Below are 27387 nucleotides of genomic sequence, written 5' to 3' on the forward strand. Positions count from 1 at the left end.
ATAGAATTATATATATATATATATATATATATATATATATATATATATATATGTATATGTATGTATGAATGTATGTGTATAAATATATATATATATATATATATATATATATATATATATATATATATATATATATATATATATATATATATATATATATATATTAGTAATTCCAGCGTTATGGATGTGACTTTTGCAGTAAAAACTCAAAACAAAAATTCACATAGAAAGTATGTTTTAACATTATATTGAAACATCTGTTCATATTTTCCAGAACAACTATGGGATCAGAATAATATTGATCTGTTAACATGTTTTGTACTTTAAATGAGGAAAATAAACATGCGTTATGGATGTGACAAAAAAACGTATGCGAGTTTATAGTGTACAACATTGTAGAAATTCTGTGAATTAAAGAAGAAACTATATGTATACATGACAATGAGTTCAATGTACTCAAATGGTCTCCGCAGTCACTGGATCACAATCTAATAGAGCAGCTTTGTTATGGGGAACGGGTGAGTCGCATCATGGATGTGCAGCCGTCAAATCTGCAGCAACTGCGTGATGCTATCATGTTAATATGGAGCAAAATCTCTGAGGAATATTTCCAGTACCTTTTTGAATCTATGCCACGAAGGATTAAGGTAGTTCTGAAGGCAATATTGGGTTTAACCGAGTACTAATAACTGTACCTAATGAAGTGTGTGTGTATATATTATTATTGTTATTATTATAATTAGACAATGTGTTTACTGTGTGACATGATGGTTAAACCGCTTTATAATGTTTATTTAAAAAGTGTTGCGAGGATTTCTGTATTTTACACTAGGATATTTTTCGTCTTATTTATGGGAATTAAATATTCATAATATGATCATTCTGATTAAATCAATTAACCCCAGGGTGAAGAAGCGTTTAATCAAAACAAATTTTAACTATAATCGTAAACGACTGTGGTTCAGCCATACTGGCTAGCGATGAGAAAAGTAACACATACCACATGACGAATTCAACCAATTCAATTCAACAGTTTTTCAGCTCTCTTGGAAAAAATAAACGAATAAATATCATCAACTAACGCTGCGTACGCATTTAAATAAAATTTCACACGTTTGAAAAATAAAAAAAACTTACTTAATTCTCGTACGTGACCAATCAGAATTAACGTTGGCTCATCTAACCCCGCCCACCCTGGACTCGCTCTAATCGTCGGTCGATTCTGCTTGCTGTAAGTATGTCAAGGGCGGAAGTAAACACTGTTTAGAGATAGTCGGAAATGCTTCAATGTTTTACAATAACGTGGAGTTTAAAACAATATTAAAGACACCGAAGAGCCTCATTACAGCCTCAGACATGAGAAGAGTCACGCTGTTTGTGAACGGCACCTCACACAACGGCAAGGCGAGTGTGTTTTTAATCGATTGCCTCTCTAATACACTATTAAAGCACGATTGTTCAATTAATATACTGTTATTTGTGGCTTTTATATCAGGTGGTGGCAGTTTATGGGACTCTAGCTGATCTACTGTCGGTTGCAAGCACAAAATTCGCAATAAAAGCTGCTAATGTTTACAATGGGAAAGGGGGTCTTATTGATGATATAGCCCTCATCAGGTAAGAACAATAACTCGTTTTAATGTATATATTTCATTGTCGTTATCATGTAACATTGGTGTTTGTCTTAACAGAGACGACGATGTCTTGTATATATCAGAAGGAGACTCTTTTGTTGGTGAGTTTGAAGTTATAACTTTGATTTGAGACCACAGAACTGTTATTAATATGCTTCAAGTGAAGAATAATTGATGATGGGCTGTTGAATTATTAGAAAATAACACACACCACATGTGAAGCGGAGTGTTTGTTACACCTCAGGTTATTTTCTTATAATTCAGCAGATCAGAGTTCATTATTCTACTTATACCACAGTTAAAAGACACTGTTTAGTGTTGTATTTCAGACATTTGACAGGTTTTTGGTCTCAAACTGCTCCTGTGTGTAGGACTAGTTTCTCACTCATCTCATTCAAAGGCTTCAGTTGTGTTTTGATGTGATTTCTTGACTCTTTAAAGGCTCGTTTTTAAGACTTGATTGTGTTTATGGGGTGCAAAACAATGTGTGCTCACTGCCATGTTTCATTTGTTCACATTTCTTACTATGTAATACATATTTCAATATGAATACAGTGTAGTTTATTTAAAAACTGACAGGGCAGGACATTTCCCTCAAAATGCCTCAAACACACGCTCAAAACAATATTTGACAAATAAAAATGCTAGTATATAATTCGATAAACAAACAAAGTAAAAACAATAATAAAAAAACATCAGACACTATAAATTATAAGTTATAAATACTCAAGAACTGGTCATATAAAGGTCAAGTACACTTGCATTAAAACATCACAAGGAAGACCTACTTTTTTGGCTCCTCAAAGATAGTATATTCTGTGATGCACCTTGGAAGTCATGTACTTTGCATGGGCATCCCGTATTAGATCAGTGGATATTTGCACACACAGCAATTTAAAGGTGGAAACTCTACTATTTGCTTGTCCCGAGACAACAGGAGAGGGGGGGCAGGCAATGGTTCTCTTCTGAAACTATTACCAAATCCACTAAATGCCAGGTATTTCACCCAGTTTCTGATTTTAGATTGATTTGGGTGATTCTGTAGGGGAGTGCATCTGCATAAAATATAATAAACAATCTACAAGCACAGTTAAATATGATAAAGTAAAATAACTAAATTAATTAAACAGTGTTTTATGATTTTCTAAGGTGTCTAACATTGTTCAGGTACAGTAATTGCATAATCAAATGTAAAATAATTCTGTGTCGTCTTCATTATATAAATAATTCTATAAAATTGATCATTAATAGCTACAAATGGTGCAATTTATTGTGCATGAATGCTTTTAAAACAGTCACAGACCTTAACAACACATGCAACTGACAAACTATAATCCAGATTCAACATTGCATATCCTGCGATGTGACTGTTGACATTGTGATATTGAAATGTTATTAGAAATGAGTTATTAAAACTATTATGTTTAGAAATGTGTTGAAATTTTTTTTCTTTCTGTTAAACAGAAATTGAGTAAAAAAACAAACAGGGGTGTAATAATTCAGGAGGGCTAATAATTCTGACCTCAACTGTATGTTCGGGGTATACGCATGTGTAAGTAATACAAAACGCCCACATAGAGAGACATTGCTGGTAAATATTGTGTATTTACAGGTTTTTGACGGATAAGTAATCCTTCAGTTTAGTAATATGGCACTCTAATGCACCCAAAACCTTATGGAACTACTTTAGCTGTGCATTTATCTGAAAATAACGGCACACCTTAGAATGCTCATCCGCCAATCAGAATCAAGTTTTTAACACAGCTGTATTATAATGCATCTCATTTAAATAATCTCCTTTAGATCCACCAGATAACCCGGAGAGTGTGCACGAGTTTAATTCCTGGGCTCACACAGACTGGATCACACTCAATGTTGGAGGCCGACGGTTCACAACCACACGGTGATTCACTGCACACTAAACACTGAGCTCTTTTTACTGTAATCCAGAATTACAGACATCACAAGAAATAATTTCTTGACTGTTTGCATGCCAAGTCACAACATTTTATTCTCGTTATTGTGATGGGAAAGATTTATTTATATTTAATTAATGCTTACACTTTACGAAAAGATTTCATTAGTTAATATATTTAATAACATGAACTAACTATGAACAATACATGTACAGCATCTATTAATCAAAGTTCAACGTTTACTAATGCATTATTAACATCCAAATTCATGCTTATTAATGCATCGTGACTTAACATAAACTAATAACTAAGTAATTTTAACAAATTTTTATTAACTTCCTTTAACTAGCATGAACAAATACTGTAATAAATGTATTGTTCATGTTAGTAAATGCATTAAATAACATTAACTAATAGTGTTGTCACAATACTGGAATTAGATACCAATCGATACTGAAATTTTAAAAACGTTCATTTCCCGCAAATGTTTGAGCACGTTCTTAAACAGCGCTGATTTGCCGTTGTGTTCACATGCTTAACAGAAATGACTGTGATTAGCCGTGAAGGTCATCAGTTCGCCGAACTCACCGCTGTTTACTGAGTGTAACTACAGAGACAGGGACACTGGAGCGTTTCAAAGCTGTGAAGATCAGCTGGTCTGTTTATAAGCTGACAAATGAGCGATCCGCTGATGAATCGTGGCTTTAAAACGCTCCAGTGTCCCTGTATCTGTTTTTACGCTCAGTAAACAGCGGTGAGTTCGGTGAACTGATGACCTTCGTGGCTAATCCCAGTCTTTTCTGTTGAGCTTGTGAACACAATGGCCAATCAGCGTTGTTTAAGACACGCTCAAATGTTAGCGGGAAATGGACGTTTTTAAAATTTCAGTACTGATTGGTACCGAATTTAAGTATCGTGACAACGGTATTGTAAAGTGTTTCCGAATTATTTTACTCCTTTGTTTTTTAAATTGAGTTATTGTATTATTCAAACTTAATGTGTATTTTAAAATATAGACATGCGTTAAAATTCTATATATATAATTCTAGAATGCAAATGAAGAGGTTGAGAAATGTTTTCATAGAATATTTTTGCTTATTTCAGACTTAACTATTATTTGTGTGTTTTTTTTCATGCCACTAATATAACTTGTCACTAATATGACATATTTGAACTATTGAGACTATTAAATAGGTTTTGTTGTTAAAAATAATAATTTTTAATTATGTTGTTGAACATAATTATATTCATCACTGAGAAAAATATACCAAACAGTAATGAAAATTATGGGGGAAAATGTTCTTCATTTTATGAATGCTATGTTTATGTATTTCTATGTTATTTAATTTTTATTTAGGGTGTCCGCGGGGTCTTAAAGTATTAAAAGTTGATGAATAAATTTAGAGAAAGGCCTTAAAAAGGTATTAAAAAGTCATAAATGCTATTTTACATGGTACTAAATTTTGCATAATTTTTAATGAATGATTTTACCAGAATTTAAAGTTTACCAGAATTAAATCTGAGAATATTAGGATGCTGTGTAGTTTATGAAATTGACAAAATCCATGGTTGTTGCTAGATCGGATATGGATGCGGCTGAAAGTTAACGAGAATTATTTATATTATTTATTAAATTTCCCATTTATTGTATTTTATTAATGTCTACCCCCACTCCTACCCTAAACCCAACCATCACAGGAAGGTAAAACAGAAGTTGTATCGAGTATTATTCATGCTATCTATTAAATTACCCAATAAATTGTATTTTTTAATGCCTACCCCCACCCCAACCCTATACCCAACCGCCACAGCACTGTAAAAATATAAATTATACAGTTATACAGTGTCATAAAAAAATGCTGCTATATCAATATGCATATCGCACTTCCAGCCGGCCGTGTATCCGATCCAGACTTACCAAAATCCTGCTAGATTTGACATCACATGATGCTTTGTTTACTGCAGTAACCAAGGTAACACTGCCATTCCTGCTGTTCTATAGGCACCCCTTGCTGGATTAGCACTTTTATTCATTAATTGAATAATGTTTCTTACAGTCAGTATTTAGTAAATAAAGGTTAAGTTAAAATATCACCTACATAACCTGTTGAAGTGGTGATCAGGTCTTAAAATGTATGGAAACAGTCATAAAAATGTCAAAAAAAATCTATATATCATGTTATTTAAATTTTTATAGATTTTTATTTTGTTAATTTTTATTTTGATCATTTGGTATTTGTTTATTTATCTCTGTAAGTTTTTTTAAATACATTTATTTTACGTTAGATTATAATATCAAGATAAAGCTAGTGGGAACTTGGCAGCCAGCTGAAATTCATTCATTCATTCATTCATTCATTTTCTTTCGGCTTTGTCCCTTTATTCATCAGGGGTCGCCACAGCGGAATGAACCGCCAACTTATCCAACATATGTTTTACACAGCGGATGCATTTCCTGCTACTCTGGGAAACACCCATACACACTCATTCACACATACACCACGGACAATTTAGTTTATTCAATTCTCCTATAGCGCATGTGTTTGGACTGTGGGGGAACCCGGCGCACACTGAGGAAACCCATGACAGCACGGGGAGAACATGCAAACTCCTGACAAAACGCCTTCTTGCTGTGAGGTGACAGTGCTAACCACTGAGCCACAGTGTCGCCCCTTAGCTAAAATGTAAGAAAATAATACAAATAATCATGTTTTTTAATATATTTTACATTACAAATCTTGTTTTGTGGATTAAGTTGGTGTTTTAACTTTCTTTTACCCACTCAACGCATTGATGTCTGATGGTTTCAACACTTAAACCCTTTTCTGTGATTTTTATTAGGAGCACTTTGGTCAAGGAAACGGAAAGTATGTTGGCTCACATGTTCAGAGACAAAGGTGATTGTTTATCCTGTCTAATGTTCAGAAAATCTCATTTGCTAATGCATTTGAGTCTTGCAGCGTTTATTAGTTGTATTATTATTGTTTCAGATGTTTGGGGGAACAAACAGGACGAGCAAGGAGCGTATCTCATCGATCGCAGCCCGGATTACTTCGAGCCCATACTGAACTACCTGAGACACGGACAGCTCATTATTAATGACGGCATTAATCTGCTCGGTGAGATGCATAAAAATTAGCATATGATACACCTGTTTTTTTTAATCATGCTATTGGTTTCTTGAGGTCTGCTTATTAAAGGGATGGTGAATTTAAAAAATGTAAACCTCAACTTGCTAATTTACTCACCATCAGGCCTTACAAGATGTGGGCGACTTTTTTTCTTCAGTACAACAATTTAAACTGATTTTAAGGTAAAACTTTGGACTTTGTTAATATATAAAAGTTAAATCAATGGCTACTATTTTAATCATGTAATCGTAAAGTCAAAAGTGCATGGCGTAAAAGCGTTTAGGGCGTGTTTATTTTAAGGACAGAAAAATATGGGTTGCGTCTCGAAGCATGGTCTAACAGGGTTGTGCTTATTCTCTCAATTAGTTCTGGGTGTGTTTTGATCATAACGTGCATTAAACCAATCAGAGTCTCATCTCCCATTCTCTTTAAGATTTAATTGCGTCGTTCCATGGCGCATTTGCTATTTCTTACTCTGTAAGTGTAAAAAAAAGAAAACAGTTAAACAGGGCATCTGCAGCGCGAGGATAAAAAGCGAGCCTCTTTACTTTCACTTTACTTTACTTTTACTGTTTACTCCTTTACTTTGGTGGAGTGAGGAAACGTTGTTGTACGCACTCCCTTGAAGACATCCATTAGCCTACATATTTAATTTTGTTTGTTAGATTTGTTTCAAAACTATTTCTAAATTCAGTTCTGATTTCCAGCAAACAAATAAATGAACAATATTATGTTCATATCCAAACACACGTCCTGTTCTTATGCCCCTTATGGTGATGCAGACGTCTCCAAAACCCAACATGTGGTCAAATCTAAGCTTGTTTTTATTAAAACAAATATAAATATGCAGATAATAAAAAATGCTAATAATAATAACATTATACAGATGCAGATCGTCATGAATAAACTGAAAACAGCCCCTGAGGTGAAGAAGGCATGGAGGCAGGGGTTTTTATATTAATGTAGAAAATAATCATTTCTGTATCATTTTAATCCTTTAATTGTTTTCATTTGTAAAGAAATTTGTGTATTTCTGTCCATCCTGCGTGTATTAAGCGATGTGTAAGCCTTTTGGACCTGCATAGATGCATCTATAACGCGCTCTGTGCTGGACTTTAGAGAAGCTTTTAGTTGGTCAATGGTGTGGTCTATTTCAGTTCCTCAAAATAGCAACGCACCAACAATGCGCCTTAACACACCTCCTTTTCAGACCAGCACACCCACGAGTCCACAAACAGGCGCAGATGGATTTGCTATTTAAACAACGTGGCACCAAACATGAAAATTACTGTTGCACCAGTCTGAAAATAGCAAAAAATCACACCAAACATGGCCTTCGCCTTATTACGCCGGGTGTAAAATATGGCCCTGAGAGTCAAATAACACAAAAGAAAGTCAAATTTTTAAGAGCAGGTCACATGATATTTTTAAAGCGTCCTAATACAGTGTTGAAGTCCTCTACAACATGTTTAACATGCATCGAAGCTCAGAAATCATTGTAAATTATTCAGAATATGCATTTAATATTAGAATAATTTTGCATTGACTTTGATACGGTTAGTTTGAATCAATTTCTGAAGCCCCTCCCCCATCCTTAAGCCAACTCTGCTCTGATTGGTCAGCTGGCCAAGTCTATTTTAATTGGTCTTTCCATGTCTACTCCATGTCAGAAATTAAATGCCTATTCCACAGTGTTCAAATCTTTCGGGGGGCCGGCGATTATGCAGATGAGTTCGATCATGATATAGATCAGTAAACAGGATAAAGCTTCATCAATATAACGCCTCATTTAGACGATTTTTTATTTTTAAATATAAGCAGACTCACTTTTCTCCAATTGCTTTAACTTTCTAATATGCAAATGAGATCTGTTGGGATTGGCTAACCTCTCTGCATGTGAAATGAGCACCTGTGCTACATTATTTGTCCAGGCGTTCTAGAAGAAGCTCGTTTCTTTGGAATCGAACGACTTGCTGAGCAGCTTGAAGGTGTTATTAAGGTAAAAAAAATATATGAATAAGGTACAGTAGTGACATATTTAATATGCCCATCATAACAGGGATGTCTCTCCTTTTTCCTTCAGAATTCCCAGCCTCCCGATGATCATTCACCGATCTCTCGGAAAGAGTTTGTGCGTTTTCTTCTTGCCACTTCGACTAAATCTGAGCTTCGCTGTCAGGTAGGAGGAGTCTATTTGTATTGGTTAGTTTCATTTAGTGGCTTGTTTCCACTGAGCAGTACAGGTTGGTAGTGTATGAAATGATATGCATTTATTTTACATTTCCACTGTAAGAAGTACCAAAATAGCAAACCTTTTCATACCAAGGGTCAACCCTGTAATAGGGAGAAGTAGTTTTCTCTGATCAGTATCTTAAATAATAAATTTAGTAATTAAAATGACAGATCATATAAATATACATTTGACCACCCCATAACGGTTCATACCATTCAATTCAATTCTCCTTTATTTGTATAGCACTTATACAATGTAGATTGTGTCAAAGCAGCTTCACATAAAAGGTCACAGTAAATAGGAACAGTGTAGTTCAGTTTGTAGTGTTTAAGTTCAGTTGAGCTCAGTTCAGTGTGGTTTAATAATCACTACTGAGAGTCCAAATATTGAAGGGCAAATCCAACGATGCGCAGCTCTACAGATCCTGAACCATGCAAGCCAGTGGCGACAGCGGAGAGGGAAAAAAAACTTCACTAAAGGCGGAAGTGAAGAAAAAAAACCTTGAGAGAAACCAGGCTCAGTTGGGCACGACCATTTTAATTTCTCCGCTGGCCAAACGTCTTGTGCAGAGCTGCAGTCTCAGTGGCGGAGGCTGGAAGCTGGCCTCAGCGAAGACTCGTCTGTCTCTGGAGCGTCACAGGAATCAGTCTCATGTTCTCCACTCCTCCATGACCATCACAGTAGCTGCTCAGGATTCAGCCTGGTCCAGGATATGGAAACCTTGGGATCATCTCGTCGTTGGTCTTGGATCGAATCAGTGACTCTGCATAGTCTGAGGGCCTCGGGAAGAGTATCCCCAGGTGGAAATGGAGAATAAAATGCCATTGTGAATTCATAATCGTAACAGTCTGAAACCCACAAATCTAGAGCACAGATGGACATCATAAATATTCATAAAGACCCTTTTCTTGTAAAATAGCTGTTTGTATCTACATAGCCTGAAAGAAAAGTCAAATTAGCTGCATAGATTGTATAGTTACCTACAGTAACCTCTGAAAAAGCTACTCAGTCCAATTTTTGCACAGTCTTCCAGTTAGAGCCAGTCATTTTTGGAACATACTTCCTATTGATTTAAGGGGTGTTACAAATTATTCAGCTTTTAAGTATAAGTTAAAGAAATGGCTAAAAGCAAATCAAGTTTGTAATTCTTTTGTCTAACATTTTAAGAAATTCTTATTACATGTTTTATCCCTTTGTCATATGTAACTTTATTGTTTTTGTATGTGTGATGATGTGTTTTTTGATTTTAGGTTGCCTTTTAAAATCTGGCAAGGGGCAACAGATGACAATTAGCCCTTGTGGCTAACTCTGGCTTATTTACATGAATAATAAATGTTAAATAAAATAAATTCAAATACTGTAGGTCAGAATACACTAAATTTGCTTTAAAACACTGAAAACGTAAATGTTCATTAATAAATTGGATGTAATTTGAATAAATACTTCAGTTTGATTCACTGTAGCATGTATTATATGGAGCTAAAAATATGCCAAAACAATCTGAATTTTAATAGTATTCATTTGAATTATTAACAATTGTAATTTAATAAATCTGAATACTATATGCCATTAAAATTGTTTTTAATTAGAATTTTTTCGGGCGACACGGTGGCTCATTGGTTATCACAGTCACCTCACAGCAAGAAGGTCGCTGATTCAAGTCTCGGCTGGGTCAGTTGGCATTTCTGTGTGAAGTTTGCATGTTCTCCCTGTGTTGGCGTGGGTTTCCTCTGAGTGCTCCGGTTTCCCCCACAGTTCAAACACATGCACTATAGGAGAATTGAATAAACTAAATTGGCCGTAGTGTATGTGTGTGAATGAGTGTGTATGGGTGTTTCTCAGTATTTGGTTGCAGCTGGAAGGGCATCCGCTGCGTAAAACATATGTTGGATGAGTTGGGGGTTCATTCTGCTGTGGCGACCCCTGATGAATAATGGGACTAAGCTGAAGGAAAATGAATGAATGAACTTGAATATTCGACATCTGAAATTTAGGACAACTGAATTATTTTAAGGCAGATTTTTATAGACGCATTTTCAAACTTCAGATTTTTTTATTTGTACTGAATTCATAGACTGCAGATATCTAGTTTGTAATAATACAGTTTATAGTTTTGAATATGAAGAAAATCAATTCAATTACAATTGTAAATTATTCAGATTGACACAGTTTAAATTCAGATTGTTTTGGCATGTTGTAAGCTCCATAGTATTACACAAACTAATAAGCTGACCCACCCGATCGTCAATGTGTATAGGTGGAATATGACACAATAGTCATTTTATCTCGATTAATGTGTTTTCATAATCGTTGTAACGTAATTCGTTAATCGAATTAATTTCGTACTCTACTGTACTGTAGCGCTCGGTGGAAACCAGGCGTAGTTGTGCATTATTCAGTGTGTTCTGTTTCTCCCAGGGCCTGAATTTCAGCGGGACGGATCTGTCTCGTCTTGACCTGCGTTACATCAACTTTAAGATGGCAAACCTCAGCCACTGTAACCTCACTCACGCCAACCTCTGTGGAACCAACCTGGAGCGGGCGGACCTGTCCAGCGCCAACCTAGACGTGAGGATTTACCTGCTGCCATATTTCATTATTTTTATTAATAAAAAAATATTGAACTTGGCAATTAGTAAGTCAAAGTCCTGCATTTTAAAAAACATTTAGTAGTTTTGATCAGGACTGAGGTTGATTTTTGCGCTCACTGGCCACTTCATTAGGTACACCTCCGTGGCATAGATTCATATTCCTCAGAGATTTTGCTCCATATTGACATGATAGCATCACACAGTTGCTGCAGATTTGTCGGCTGCACATCCATGAGGTGAATCTCCCGTTTCACCACATCTGCTCTATTGGGTTGAGGTCTGGTGATTGTGGAGGCCACTTGAGTACAGTGAACCAAATTCTGACCCGATCATCCGAATGTGGCAGCAGAAATGGAGACTCATCAGACCAGGCAACGTTTCTCCAATCTTCTATTGTCCAGTTTTGGTGAGCCTGTGTAATTTGTAGCCTCAGTTTTCTGTTCTTAGCTGACAGGAGTGGCACCTGGTGTGGTCTTCTGCTGCTGTAGCCCATCCGCCTCAAGGTTGGACGTGTTGTGCGTTCAGAGATGCTCTTTTGCAGACCTCGGCTGTACCTCGGACCATTCTCTGTAAACCCTAGAGATGGTTGTGCGTGAAAATCCCAGTAGATCAGCAGTTTCTGAAATACTCAGACCAGCCCGTTTGGCTCAACAACCATGCCACGTTCAAAGTCACTTAAATCCCCTTTCTACCCCATTCTGATGCTCAGTTTAAACTGCAGCAGACTGCCTTGACCATGTCTACATGCCTTAATGCGTTAAGTTGCTGCCATGTGGTTTAGAAATGTGCGTTAACGAGCAGTTGGACAGGTGTACCTAATAAAGTGGCCGGTGGGTGTATTTATCTGATACATTTTTTTTTCAGCAGTTTAATTTAGTGGGTTTTTCCATCACAAACATAATGAAAGAGTAGTAAATTTGAACAATATACAAGGGTTAAAGCATAAAAGGTAAATCAATGGCTACTGGCACAAAAGACAATGAAATATTTATGAGCAGGTCACTAGTATCGTGTTGAAATCCCCTACAAAAGATTTAAATGCATCTAAGCTCAGAAATCATTGTTATTTTTTCAGAATATGCATATAAGATTAGAATCATTATGCAGTTTTGATTTCGATATGGTTCATTTGAATCAATTAGTTGCTAAAGGTCTGTAAGCCCCTCCCCCTTCCACAAGCCAACTTTGCTCTGATTAGTCAGATGGCCAAGTCTGTTGTAATTGTCATGAATGGGCGGGGGTTATGCAGATGAGTTACTTTGATCATGTTTATGTAGATCAGTAGCGGAAAACAAATTCATAAATATAATCACTCATTTAGGCCAGTGTTTCTCAACCACGTTCCTGGAGGACTCCCACCTCTGCACATTTTACATGTCTCCCTAACCAAACACACCTAAATCAGATCATCAGCTCATTAGCAGAGACTAAAAGAGCTGTAATGGGTGTGAGAGACAAAGGAGACATCCAAAACATGCAGTGCTGGATGTCCTCCAGGAACGTGGTTGAGAAACACAGGCGATTTCTGTATTTTTAAATACAAGCAGACTGCCTTTTTGATTTGATCTTTTTTACTACTGTAACTTTAACTTTCTAATATAATACCTGCCGTATTTCATTATTTTTATTAATAAGAAAAGTAAATAAAAGGATTTAAACCATAAAAATATTTATTGCATTATTTGAATTACAGTTTAGTCATTTTAATAATACAATAAAATAACCAATACAATTACAGTTTTATTACTGGACTGCCCCAAAAATAATTCTCTTACCTACTAGAAGCTAAATAATCCAATAAATCTAAAATACTGATTTATTACTCCACTCACACTCTCTTCTGTCTTCATTTGTTGTTTATTTCTTCTGTTGCTCTGCGATGCTGATTTTTCTCTTTCTACCTGTGTTTTTTTACCAGGGTGCCAATTTACAGGGCGTAAAAATGCTGTGCACCAATGCAGAAGGGGCGTCTCTGAAGGGCTGTAATTTTGAGGATCCCGCAGGACTCAAAGCCAATCTAGAGGGTGAACAAAATCAACACACTTGACCTGTCAACTGTGAACTTACTTACAAAACTGACGAGTTACTGTAATTAAATGACTGATCCACTGAAAAACTAAAGTGGTCAGTGCAGTAGCGTAATGGTTAGCGCGCTGACATATGGTGCAATAGCACGTCAGGGCGTCCCGAGTTCGAGTCCCGAGGACATTCGAGCTCGAGGACATTTCCCTACCCTACCCCCCTCTCTCTTCAACTTCACTTCCTGTCTCAATACTGTCCTATGTAATAAAGGCAAAAAGGCCAAAAATAAATCTAAAAAAAAAGGAAAAAATAAACTAAAGTGAGGGATTACACTGTAAAAAAGTGGAAACTTAGGCAAGGCAAGTTTTGTATAGCACATTTCATACACAGTGGCAATTCAAAGTGCTTTACATAAACAGGAATAAAAGAAACAAGTATAAAAAAAAATTGAAACAAATAATAAAAATGGTTAAAAAATAATAATAAATAAGCATAAAAACAGATAAAATGTGTTATAAAAGAATGAAAAAGAAGAGAAACATAATAGTTCGATCTGTCGGACGTAGCACAGTGCTCATTCAGTAAAGGCACAGCTAAACAGATGTGTTTTCAGTCTTGATTTGAATGTGCCTAATGTTGGAGCACATCTGACTTAAACAAATTACTTTGACTTGTTACAGTAAAAAGAATTAAGTTTGACAAACTTAATTTATGTCAGTTTTCAGTAATAAGTTAGTTATTATAGGTGTAACAGGTTTTGGTCATTTATTTATGAAAAGTATTAAGTATTGCTCACTATCAATAATGAGCAAAACTTGTATATGCCAAAAAACATGAAAGTATTATTTTTATATTAACATGAGAAGTGAAAGGAACTTGTTACACCCAAAAGGACTAACTTAATTAATTACTGAAAACTGTCATAAATTAAGTTTGTCAAACTTAATTCTTTTTACTGTAACAAGTCAAAGTAATTTGTTTTAAGTTTTCACTTTGTACAGTGTACTGTTCGTTTATAGCTCGTTTAATTAGTTACGTATAAGTAGGCCCACACAGAATCTGCTGACATTTTTTGCTATTTCTAAGCAGAATTTTATAAAAACAACTCTGCAGAGTTATGTGGAATGATTTTGGGAGTATCTTAACTAAAAATTGTTCAGGAGTAAGGGAAGGATGGAACTTAAGATTGACATGCGGATTGGTGCAGTAATTGATGTACTCATCTGTTGTGGTAAAGAACGAGCTGAGCCAAAAGCCAAAGCTCTCGATTTACAGGTCAATCTACTCTACTCTCACCTATGATCATGAGCTTTAGGTCATGACTGAAAGGACAAGATCTCAGATACAAACGGCCGAAATGAGTTTCTTCGCAGGGTGGCAGGGCGTACCTTTATAGAAAGGGTGAGGAGCTCTGTCACCCGTGAGGAGCTCGGAGTAGAGCCACTGCTCCTCCACATTGAGAGAAGTCAGCTGAGGTGGCTCGAGCATCCGTTTCGGATGCCTCCTGGACGCCTACCTAGGGAGGTGTTCCAGGAATGTCCCACCAGGAGGAGGCCTTGGGGAAGACCCAGGACACGCTGGAGGGACTATGTCTCTCGGCTGGCCTGGGAACACCTCGGGATCCCCTCGGAGGAGCTGGAGGAAGTGTCTGGGGAGAGGGAAGTCTGGGGTTCTCTCCTGGGACTGCTTGCCTTTGCGATCAGGAAAAGTTGAAGAAAATGAATGAATGAATGAAACAATATTAACTTTTATTTAATGTTAACAATTTAAATCCTATTAGATTCACTTATTTGGGTAAAAAAAGCAAGTCTCTCATATAATATGTCAACTAAAAGACACAAGAAATGACTTTATAAACTGTATTGTAAATAAATCATATTAACATTTTCATATTAGTCAATAGTATTTCTGAAATTACTTTTAAAAACTGAATAAATATAAATTTACACACATTTACACAAGTAAATAAATAGACTCAATGATGAGCTAAAAATCGGCAGATTTCTGCACGTACAGATTCTGTGTGGGGTTATTCATAAGTTACTTGCTTTAAATATTGTAAATCAATGCAATAGTTCTTTATAAATCAGTTCAAAGAAGCAGAGGAGTTGTAATATTGTTTTGTTATACATATCTATTTTGAGAATGGGATCAATGCTCAGAAAATAAACTTTTTGAACTTCAGCCAGAAATAGAAATACATTTTTTACCTCAAGACACGATGAGATTGTTTATAGAAGATGCAGCATTGGACATGCATAACTCACACATCAACATTTACTTAAAGGAGAAGGACCACCAAAATGTCAATAATGCAAAAGAAACCAAACTGTTAAACATATTCTTGTGGAGTGCCCTATTTTTAATGTTATCAGACAACAATTTTTATCTGGACACACTTTAAATGAAATATTTTTAAATGTGAATCCATCTAAAATTACACAATTTTTATCAAAAGTAAACCTTAAACTGTTTTAGATTTTTATCTTATATATTATTATCATCATCATCATCATCATCATTATTATTATTATCATTATTATTATTATTAATATTATTATTATTAATATTATTATTATTTATGTATTTTACCTTGTGTATTATTTATTGCTGTTGGTGACATTTAATTGTTAGAATTATTTTTATAACTATAGAAAAGTGATATTTATAAAATGTGGTAAACTTGATCTGTTTTTTTTTTTGCCATGACGTAACCAAAGAAGCTGAAATGGCAATAAAATTAAAATTCTCTCTCTCTCTCTCTCTCTCTCTCTCTCTCTCTCTCTCTCTCTCTCACATATATCTATTTTGCAGATTTGTCTTTTAAATTAAAACAAGTTAAATTTTTCAACACTATGTATAATCAAAAATATAAGCAAAATTATTGTTTTTATTTGTTAAACAAATGTTATAATATTTTTAATTACAAACATTTAATAACTGATTTCTTTTGCTTTTGCCATAATGACAGAATATAATATTTGACTAGATATTTAGCAAAGTACTCGTATTCAGCTTATAGTGACATTTAAAGGCTTAACTAGGTTAATTATGGTAAAGTTAGGCTAATTAGGCAAGTCATTGTATAATGATTTGTTCTGTAGACTATTGAAATATATAATTTACTAAGTGGGCTTATAATATTGACCTTAGCATAGCTAAATATGTTTTTAATTTAATAAGACTTTCTTCATAAAAATCAGAGCCCTTTCTCTGTTAAAGATCACTCTGAAGAAATTGAAAAATAATAGCATTTTTACAGTCTTTATTGTTTTGTTTCTGTATGCATGTTATTAAGATAATCTAAACAGCAATTTACATTTTTCCATTTGTCATTAATATTCCTGAATCCCATCTAGCAAATGTCATAGTGGAGATTGTGAATAACAATGCTTTAAAGCCCTGCATTTATTTTGAAATAGTTTTTTCATGAATGGTACTTTTCTTTTTGTAACATGTCTTTAGTTTTAAGCATTGTAATGCGTCCTTCCTTATTAAAAGTACCATTAACGTGAATACAATTAGAAAAGTAATCTAAATGTGACTTTTAGCAGTGATTCTAGGGTTTTTCCTGGCTCAAAATGACACAGAGGTGAAATTCTGATCATGACTTTTTACTGCTTTTTACATTATTCGTATAATCTTATCAAGTAAAGCATGATCTTATTTAAAAAGGCTATTATTATAAGTTATTAAATACATGACCTAGTGCTGCACTGTTAGCATTCATTCCTGTCTGATTCTTGTCAAAAGGTGGAGGTGGTACAGAAACATTTGATGGAGCATCGTAATTCTCAATGCTGGGAAAACCCTGGATTAGTAATCAATTGTTTGCCTAACACCGAATGGCTGTCATTTCTACACAGGTGCCAATCTGAAGGGTGTGGATATGGAGGGCAGTCAGATGACGGGGATAAACCTCCGTGTGGCCACGCTAAAGAATGCTAAACTCAAAAACTGCAACCTGCGTGGAGCCACTTTGGCAGGAACCGACCTGGAGGTGATCAAACATTTCTTTATTAACCCTGTATGCTTCAAATCAAAAAAAGAGCTGAAATGACAGCATTTCCACCTAAATCCAGCCAAAACTAAGTTCATTTTTAATTCATTTTTGGACGTTTGAAACGCCTCACCAAAGCCAGCTTTTTTGGGGGGTTTGTTTCTGTCCTAAACACCTTTAGTGTGTTTGTTTGTTTATGAAACTATTGTTCTATCTGTACTTCTATACATTTGAACAAACGCTTATAACTCAAATATACACTCACTGGCCAGTTTATTAGGTACACCTCTCCAACTGCTAGTTAACACATTTTTAATCAGCCAATCACATGGCTGCACCTTAGTGTATATAGACATGTTCAAGATGATCTGCTGCAGTTCAAAGCGAGCATCAGAATGGGGTAGAAAGGGGATTTAAGTGACTTTGAACGTGGCATGGTTGTTGGTTCCAGACGGGCTGCTCTGAGTATTTAAGAAACTGCTGATCTACTGGGATTTTCATGCACAACCATCTCTAGGGTTTACAGAGAATGGTCCGACAAAGAGGAAATATCCAGTGAGCGGCAGTTCTGTGGGCAGAAAAATGCCTTTTTGATGCCAGAGGTCAGAGGAGAATGGCCAGACTGGTTCCAGCTGATAGAAAGGCAACAGTAACTCAAATAAGCACTCGTTACAACCGAGGTCTGCAGAAGAGCATCTCTGAACACACAACACATCCAACCTTGAGGCGGATGGGCTACAGCAGCAGAAGACCACACCGGGTGCCGCTCCTGTCAGCTAAGAACAGGAAACTGAGGCTACAATTCACACAGGTTCACCAAAACTGGACAATAGAAGATTGGAGAAACGTTGCCTGGTCTGATGAGTCTCCATTTCTGCTGCCACATTCGGATGGTCGAGTCAGAATTTGGCATCAACAACATGAAAGCATAAATCCATTCTGCCTTGTATCAACGGTTCAGGCTGGTTGTGGTGGTGTAGGGGACATTTTCTAGCCACACTTTGGGTCCATTAGTACCAATTGAGCATCATGTCAACGCCACAGCCTACCTGAGTATTATTGCTGACCATGTCCATCCCTTTATGACCACAGTGTACCCATCTTCTGATGGCTACTTCCAGCAGGATAACACATCATGTCATAAAGCGTGAATCATCTCAGACTGGTTTCTTGAACATGACAAATGTACTCAAATGGCCTCCACAGCCACCAGATTTCAATCCAATAGAGCATCTTTGGAATATTTGCATCATGGATGTGCAGCCGACATACATGCAGCAACTGTGTGATGCTATCATGTCAATATGGAGCAAAATCTCTGAGGAATATTTCCAGTACCTTGTTGAATCTACGCCAGGAAGGATTAAGGCAGTTCTGAAGGCAAAAGAGGGTCAACACGATATTAGTAAGGTGTACCTAATAAAGTGGCCGGTGAGTGTATGTATGTCTATAAACATGCATGTTATATATGCTCACCAATGCAGAACTTCTGATCATTTCACAAAGCTCTGCACAGAGAGCTTCACAGTGATTGTGCGCTGTTTTCTGCTCCTCTTCACTGTTGCTTCTCTAATCCTCCAGAACTGTGATCTGTCCGGCTGCGACCTCCAGGAGGCAAACCTGCGCGGCTCCAACGTGAAGGGCGCCATCTTTGAGGAGATGCTGACGCCACTGCACATGTCCCAGAGCGTCAGATAACCTGCAGGTTCAGCTCTAATCGAACACAAACACACTCATATGCTCTGACAGCTCAGGCACATTTATTTTAGAGATGCACCGAATATTTGCCGTCGAAAATGATCAGCTGATACTTTTATCTTCGATTTTAGGATGAAAGAAAGAAAAAAAATAGTGTACATTTAGGTTTAAAATGTAAATTAAGTCTTTTTTTCTTTCTTTCAAACTTAAATTATTAATCAACTCATATTTTGTAAGCATACATGATCGTAAAGTCTATAAAATCGATAAAATTACAGTCTAAAAAATGTAGTATGGGGTGGCTCAGTGGTTAGCACTGTTGCCTCACAGCAAGAAGGTCGCTAGTTCGAGTCCCGGCTGGGTCAGTTGGCATTTCTGTGTGGAGTTTGCATGTTCTCCCCGTGTTGACGTGGGTTTCCTCCGGGTGCTCCAGATTCCCCTAGATCAGGGATGGGCAAACTCGATCCTGGAGGGCCGGTGTCCCTACATAGTTTTGCACCAATCCTAATCAAACACACCTGCTTGTAGCTTTCTAGTGATCTTGAAGACACTAATTAGGGTATTTAGGTGTGTTTGACACCGGCCCTCGAGGATCGAGTTTGCCCATGCCTGCCCTAGACCCAAACACATGTAGTACAGCTGAATTGATGAACTAAATTGGCCATAATGTATGAGTGTGTGTGTGAGAATGAGTGTGAATGGGTGTTTCCCAGTACTGGGTTGCAGCTGGAAGGGGATCTGCTACGTAAAACATATGATAAATAAGTTGGCGATTCATTCCGCTGTGGTGACCCCTGATAAATAAGGGACTAAGCCAAGGGAAAATGAATGAATAATAATGTAGAGTAATAATTATATTGTAGAAAACCTGAATCGGTAAAATTGCTGATTCAGAAAAACTTTGGCCTATGTGATAAAGTAATAAATAATTATAACAAAGCATTTTCAGTTTCGGTTTTCACCCAAAGTACATCTTGAATTTTCGATTTATAACACTTGTGTTTCAGTGCATCTCTAATTTATTTCCATGCATCATGTGTTATTATGGATCTCAGTGCAACTTTTTTGTTTCTCTTGCAGTTTTATGCATGTAAAAAAGCTTCTGCATGCGTTACTGCTGGTCTGTGAATCTTGTGTGTGTGTGTGTGTGTGTGTGTGTGTGTGTGTGTGTGTGTGTAAATACAGCTCTTCTGCCAATGTGCAATTTTATACCTTTTCATACATGTGCTGATTTTCCACTGTGTTGCTGGTTTTACTGTTACGTGGATTTTGCTGCATGCATTAAAATATATGTTTTAATGTCAGCGGCTCTGTTAAGATCCAATAAAGTCAAACACTGGAGAACTGGACAATTTCAGCATTTTATTTGTATTGCTGTATGTTGTTTCAGAGCAGATACTTTTTTAGCAGCTAATTTGATAATTAGCAGATCATTTGTTTCATTTTAATTGACATTTTTAGTCTCTGTTTATTATTAATATTAATTATTTTTCATTTATTTAATTTTCTTTCACCATTTTAGTCTCTTGTTATTATTAATTGTGTTATTTTATTATGTTTTTTTACTTTTATGTCACTGTAGTTTTTAATCTTGCTATTTATGTATTATTTATAAATAATATTAAACTTTTAGTTTATTATTTTTTATTTGTTTCACTTTATTTTTATATTTTTAGTCACTGGTGTTGTTCATTTTCTTTGTTTAGTTTTCTTCAAATTTTTGACACTTTTTATTTATTTTAATTTACAATTTTAGTTTTATTGTTATCAGAGTAGTATTATCAACATTACTATTAATTGTATTTATTTTTACTTTTATTTATTTTCACATTATTATTATTAATATTATTATTATTATTATTATTATTATTATTATTATTATTATTATTATTATTATTATTATTATCATTATTATTATTATTATTATTATTATTATTATTATTATTATTATTATTATTATTGCGATTTCTTTTAATTTACAACTTTAGTCAGTTTATTATTATTTATTTTTTTGTTTCATTTTATTTTACATTTTGAGTCACTGATTATTATTAGAATTTAATTATTCTTTATTTCTTTTTCTTTTGCCTAAATAACTCTGTTATTTATTGTTATGTATTTTAATTTACATATTTAGTCAGTTTATTATTTTTTGTTTCATTTATTTGTACATTTTTAGTCACTATTATTATTATTATTATTATTATTATTAATAATAATAATTTTGTTTGTTTCTTTTTCTTTACATTTTTGTCAATTAATATTATTTATTTTTTATTGACCATTTCAGTTTTATTATCAGAAGTAATATTATTAATATTATTATTACTAGTATTATTAATTTTATTTATTTAATTTTATTTTTACACTTTTGTCTCTTAATATTATTTATTTATTTAAATTTACAATTTCAGTGTTATGAGTAGTATCATCATCATCATCATCATCATCATTATTAATTTCCTTTATTTTTTTATTTTTCTCTCTCCTCTATTGTTTATTGGAATTATCAATATCAATTTTTTTAATGTTTTCGTCACTATTATTATTGCTATTTATTTTAAATTACAAGTTTAGTCGGTGTATTACTATTTATTTTTATTTGTTTCATTTTATTTTTATTTTATTATCTGTTATTTTTAATAATTTACTTATTTCTATTTCTTTACATTTTGTTACTTATTAAATTATTATTATTATTTACAATTTCAGTTTTAGTAGTAGTAGTATTATCATCATTATTATTATAAATTTTTATTTTACTTTTCTCTTCTATTGCTCATTGGAATTATCAATATCATTTTTGTACATTTTTGTCACTATTGTTACTTTAATCAGTTCATTATTACTACTTATTTTCATTTTTTTAAAATTTTATTTTACATTTTAGCCACTTTTTATTATTATTATTAATAATAATAATAATAATAATAATAATAATAATAATAATAATAATAATAATTTTATGTATTTGTTTCTTTTTTACATTTTTGTCACTTAATAATATTATAATAATAACAACAATAATAATAATTATTATTATTATTATTATCATTAACATGTATTTATTTAAATTTACAATTTCAGTTTTATTGTTATTAGTAGGAGTATCATCATCATCAATTTTTATTTCTTTTTCCTTTTTCTCTCTCTTCTATTGCTCATCTGCATTATCAGACCTGTGTATCTGGATTTATGTTAGCATTTTTAGTAAAGTTAAATAAATTTTCACTAATAAAGAAAAAAAAGCAAGCAGTAGTCCTCCTGATGGGTGTGCGGTCATGAATTGGCCAGCAGGGGCAGCGGTGTCTCTAAAAACAGACACACACGCAGTGCTTGCAGATACCAAGTGTTTTAGCAGCTCTTCACTCCAGCAGAAATCTGTTTACCAGGGTGAAAAATACTGCCAGAGAAAAACACAGCAGCACATTTATGAGCTCTGCTGGATTAAACTCACTTCCGTAGGGTGAAAAACATTTTTTGCACTTGTGACGGGTGCTTATTTTTTATCTATTCATGTTTTAAAATATCTATAATATAAATACAAACTTATTTGATCTGTACTCTTATTGAAATCTGTTCCATGGCAGTATCTGTAAATTATATGTATATGACATGCAAGTTCTGGTTTGGATTTCAGAGATATAAAGTATATATGTAACCCATTTTAAATATACAAACATGTCCATTTACATGTACAAACGTACAAAAAGCCTTGTCGCCTATCCAAGTTTTAGGAACCAAAAATAATAACTTGACTTCTAGTTAATCATTTGGTATCGGAAGTGTCTTATATGAAACTCAAAGGCCTCTAGATTACGCTTATTTGACCAAAATAAAATATGATCATGCCTTGATTATTAATGATTTCATTAGGACAGTAAGGTCTGACTCTGCTTAGACAAAAGTCTTGTCACTGAACCTTCAATAATGTCCAGTATAGAATATGTGGTCATGCTGCAGTGGAAACAGAATGAATATTGTGTCTGACTCCATCATGAGCTTGGAGGACTGCATCCATACATCTCTGCAATGACTCAAATCACTGATTAATAAAGTCATCTGGAATGGCGAAGAAAGCCTTCTTGCAGGACTCCCAGAGTTCATCAAGATCCTTTGGATTCATCTTCAACGCCTTCTCCTTCATCTTACCCCAGACATGCTCAATAATGTTCATATATGGTGACTGGGCAGGCCAATCCTGGAGCACCTTGATCTTCTTTGCTTTCAGGAGCTTTGATGTGGAGGCTGAAGTATGAGGAGGAGCGCTATCCTGCTGGAGAATTGTCCCTCTCCTGTGGTTTGTAATGTAATGGGCAGCACAAATGTTTTGATACCTCAGGCTGTTGATGTTGCAGATCTCTCGCACGCCCCCATACTGAATGTAACCCCGAACCATGACTTTTCTTTCACCAAACTTGACTGATTTCTGTGAGAATCTTGGCTCCATGCAGGTTCCAGTAGGTTCAATTCAATTCAATTCACCTTTATTTGTATAGTGCTTATACAATGTAGATTGTGTCAAAGCAGCTTCACATAAAAGGTCACAGTAAATAGGAACAGTGTAGTTCAGTTTATAGTGTTGAGTTCAGTTCAGTTGAGCTCAGTTCAGTGTGGTTTAATAATCACTACTGAGAGTCCAAATACTGAAGAGCAAATCCAACGATGCCCAGCTCTATAGATCCCGAAACATGCAAGCCAGTGGTGACAGCGGAGAGGGAAAAAAAAACTTCACTAATGGCGGAAGTGAAGAAAAAAAACCTTGAGAGAAACCAGACTCAGTTGGGCACGACCATTTTAATTTCTCCGCTGGCCAAACGTCTTGTGCAGAGCTGCAGTCTCAGTGGCGGAGGCTGGAAGCTGGCCTCAGCGAAGACTCGCCTGTCTCTGGAGCGTCACAGGAATCAGTCTCATGTTCTCCACTCCTCCATGACCATCACAGTAGCTGCTCAGGATACGGCCTGGTCCAGGATATGGAAACCTTGGGATCATCTCGTCGTTGGTCTTGGATCGAATCAGTGACTCTGCATAGTCTGAGGGCCTCGGGAAGAGTATCCCCAGGTGGAAATGGAGAATAAAGAAAATAATTAGCGTAGCTGATGTTCACAGTGTATATCAACAAGATGCATAACCTGTGTGGAAGCCCCCAAGTGGTGCACTAAGTGTATGCTTTACTGAACAGATAGGTCTTTAATCAAGTTTTGAATTGGGAGAGTGTGTCTGAGCCTCGGACGTTATCAGGAAGGCTATTCCAGAGTTTAGGAGCTATAAATGAGAAGACTCGACCTCCTTTACTCAACCAGAAGCCCTGAGTTTTGAGACCTTAAAGAGCGAGTTGGATTGTAGCGAGACAGAAGGTTGGTTAGATAAGCAGGAGCTAGATTATTTAAAGCTTTATAGGTAAGAAGCAATATTTTAAATTCAATACGAAACTTAACAGGCAGCCAGTGTAAGGAGGATAAAATTGGGGTGATGTGATCAAATTTTCTAGACCTGGTAAGAACTCTGGCAGCTGCATTTTGTACTAATTGAAGTTTGTTAATAGAGGATGCTGGGCAGCCAGCAAACAGTGCATTACAGTAGTCCAGCCTAGAAGTCATAAAAGCATGGACTAGCTTTTCTGCATCTGAGATGGATAGCATACTTCGTAACTTAGCTATATTTCTCAGATGAAAGAAAGCAGTTTTTGTGACATGGGATATATGATTTTTAAAAGTTAAATTGCTGTCTAATATGACACCCAGATCTTTTATAGAAGAGCTAACGCTAGCTTTGTATCCCTCTAATTGTAGGTCGAGTTGTGAGATCTGCTGTGTACAGGATTTTGGCCCAATAAGTAATAATTCTGTTTTGTCTGAGTTTAAGAGAAGATAATTGTTGGTCATCCAGTCTTTAACATCTTCAATACACTCAGTTAGCTTGGACAGATTAGACGTCTCGTCAGGTTTAGTTTAGGTCTTCTGCAGTATGATGATTGAGATGCAGTTCAACAGATGATTCATCAGAAAAATCTAGCACTTCTCCAAATGATCAACTAGAAGTCAAGTTATTATTTGTTGCTCTTACAACTGGCCACAACCACAAGACTTGTCAGGTAGTGTATAGATATAAAGTACATATGCATGTCCAAGTATATCAGCTATAATTGTATGTAAATCACATATGGCCATTTAACAGATTTCCTCTTATAAAGATCTGTTGTTTCTAATGTAAGAATGAAAACTGAATCTGTCACATTTCAAAATGATAAAAACTCACCATCCATCCATATATGGCCACTTGGCTGCTTTTAAGATACTTATTCTGTCTATGATATCATTAAACCAACAGCTTGGTTTGGTTTATTGGAAGTTTACCCTGGTAATTCTGTGGTATTCTTTGAAAAACAGGATGACATGTTTTGGCAGGCCTAAATTTGGAAACGAGTTTTAGCACATCTGCTTTTATCGTCATCGTTTTTATATTTATGAATATTTTTTTACAATGGAAGTCAATGGCTACTAGTTTCTGACATTCTTCAAAATATCTTCTTTTGTTTATACGGTTACATTGCACTTGATTCACCCTTATTTTGATTTATGTATTCAATCATTTTCCTTCGGCTTAGTCCCTTTATTCATCAGGGTTCGCCACAGCAGAATGAACCGCCAACTTATCCAGCATATGTTTTATACAGCGGATGCCCTTACAGCTGCAACCCAGCACTGGGAAACATCCATACACTCACATTCACACACACACACACACTACAACCAATTTTGTTTACCCAATTCCCCTATAGCGCATTTGTTTGGACTGTGGGGGAAACTGGAGCACCCGGAGGAAACCCACACCAACACGGGGAACATGCAAACTCCACACAGAAATGCCACCTGGCCAAGTTGGGACTCAAATCGGCGACCTTCCTGCTGTGAGGTGAAGGTGCTAACCACTGAGCCACCGTGCCACCTTATTTATGGATTTTATGACGATATTTTGAAAAGTAAAAAGAACCCAAATTAATAATAATACGAATAAATGTCAAATGATTAATTGCATCCAAAATAAAAGGACTTATTTACAAAATATATTACCGGTTACTCTGTATATTTTTGTGTTCATAAATATATGCATGACTATATTGTATAGAATGCCTGTTTATGTTTATATATAAATACTTATACGTAACACAAAATATAAATAAATGTACAGTTGAAGTCAGAATTATTCACCCCCCTTTAATTTTTTTTTCTTTTATTAAATATTTCCCAAATAATGTTTAACAGAGCAAGGAAATTTTCACAGCATGTCTGATAATATTTTTTCTTCTGGAGAAAGTCTTATTTGTTTTATTTCGGCTAGAATAAAAGTAGTTGTACATTTTTTAAGAACCATTTTAAGGCCAATATTATTAGCCCCTATTAGCTATATTTTTATTCGATAGTCTACAGAACAAACCATCGTTACACAATAACTTGCCTAATTACCCTAACCTGCCTAGTTACCCTAATTAACCTAGTAAAGCCTTTAAATGTCACTTTAAGCTGTATAGAAGTGTCTTGAAGAATATCTAGTCTAATATTATTTACTGTCATCATGACAAAGATAAAAGAAATCAGTTATTAGAGATGAGTTATTAAAACTATTATGTGCAGAAATGTGTTGAAAAAATCTAACAGAAATTGGGGAAAAATATTTTTTTGTATATTTTTGTGTTTTGCATACAATATGTTGTGTCTATTCATACACATACAGCAGGGAAAATAAGTATTGAACACGTCACCACTTTTTATTTTTAAAGGTGCCGTTGACTTGATGTTGATGGCAACCAAAGAAATCCATATATGCAAAAAAAACTAAACTAAATAGTTTACAAATGAAGTTATGCATAATAATATGAAATGACACAGGTAAAAAGTACTGAACACATGAATAAAGGGAGGTGTAGTTCGGCAGTGAAAGCCCAGACAGCAGCTGAAATCTCTCAGTAGTTCTTCAGCAACCCTCTTCCATTCCTCAGTGTAAATGAATATCAGCTGCTTCAGCCCAACATCTACATTAGCAGGAGGATGAAGATGAACCCAGGGTGGACATTTGAGCAAGACAATGATCCAAAACACAGCCAAGGAAACTCTCAAATGCTTTCAGATGAAGACAATCAAGCTGTAGAATGGCCCAGCCAA

General features: G+C 35.2%; 1 protein-coding gene across 1 annotated transcript; it reads left to right on the top strand.

Moving 5' to 3' along the window:
- Positions 1-1209: 1209 nt before the first annotated feature.
- kctd9b (potassium channel tetramerization domain containing 9b) lies at positions 1210-20569 on the top strand. Its single transcript, XM_056467340.1, has 12 exons — positions 1210-1404; positions 1496-1617; positions 1692-1735; positions 3438-3537; positions 6392-6447; positions 6541-6669; positions 8613-8680; positions 8765-8860; positions 11333-11482; positions 13424-13529; positions 17394-17527; positions 19109-20569. The coding sequence occupies exons 1-12, from the start codon at positions 1288-1290 to the stop codon at positions 19223-19225; spliced, it is 1239 nt and encodes a 412-aa protein (XP_056323315.1). The 5' UTR covers positions 1210-1287; the 3' UTR covers positions 19226-20569.
- The last annotated feature ends 6818 nt before the right edge of the window (positions 20570-27387 follow it).

Source organism: Danio aesculapii, chromosome 10, assembly GCF_903798145.1.
Source record: "Danio aesculapii chromosome 10, fDanAes4.1, whole genome shotgun sequence".
NCBI classification, from domain to species: Eukaryota; Metazoa; Chordata; class Actinopteri; order Cypriniformes; family Danionidae; genus Danio; species Danio aesculapii.

Excerpts from the sequence above, each read along its gene's own strand:
- kctd9b (XM_056467340.1), top strand. The coding sequence starts at position 1,288 with ATGTTTTACAATAACGTGGAGTTTAAAACAATATTAAAGACACCGAAG. Across the intron at positions 8,681-8,764 it reads AGCTTGAAGGTGTTATTAAG|AATTCCCAGCCTCCCGATGA; the intron begins GTAAAAAAAATA and ends TTTTTCCTTCAG. Across the intron at positions 8,861-11,332 it reads AATCTGAGCTTCGCTGTCAG|GGCCTGAATTTCAGCGGGAC; the intron begins GTAGGAGGAGTC and ends TGTTTCTCCCAG.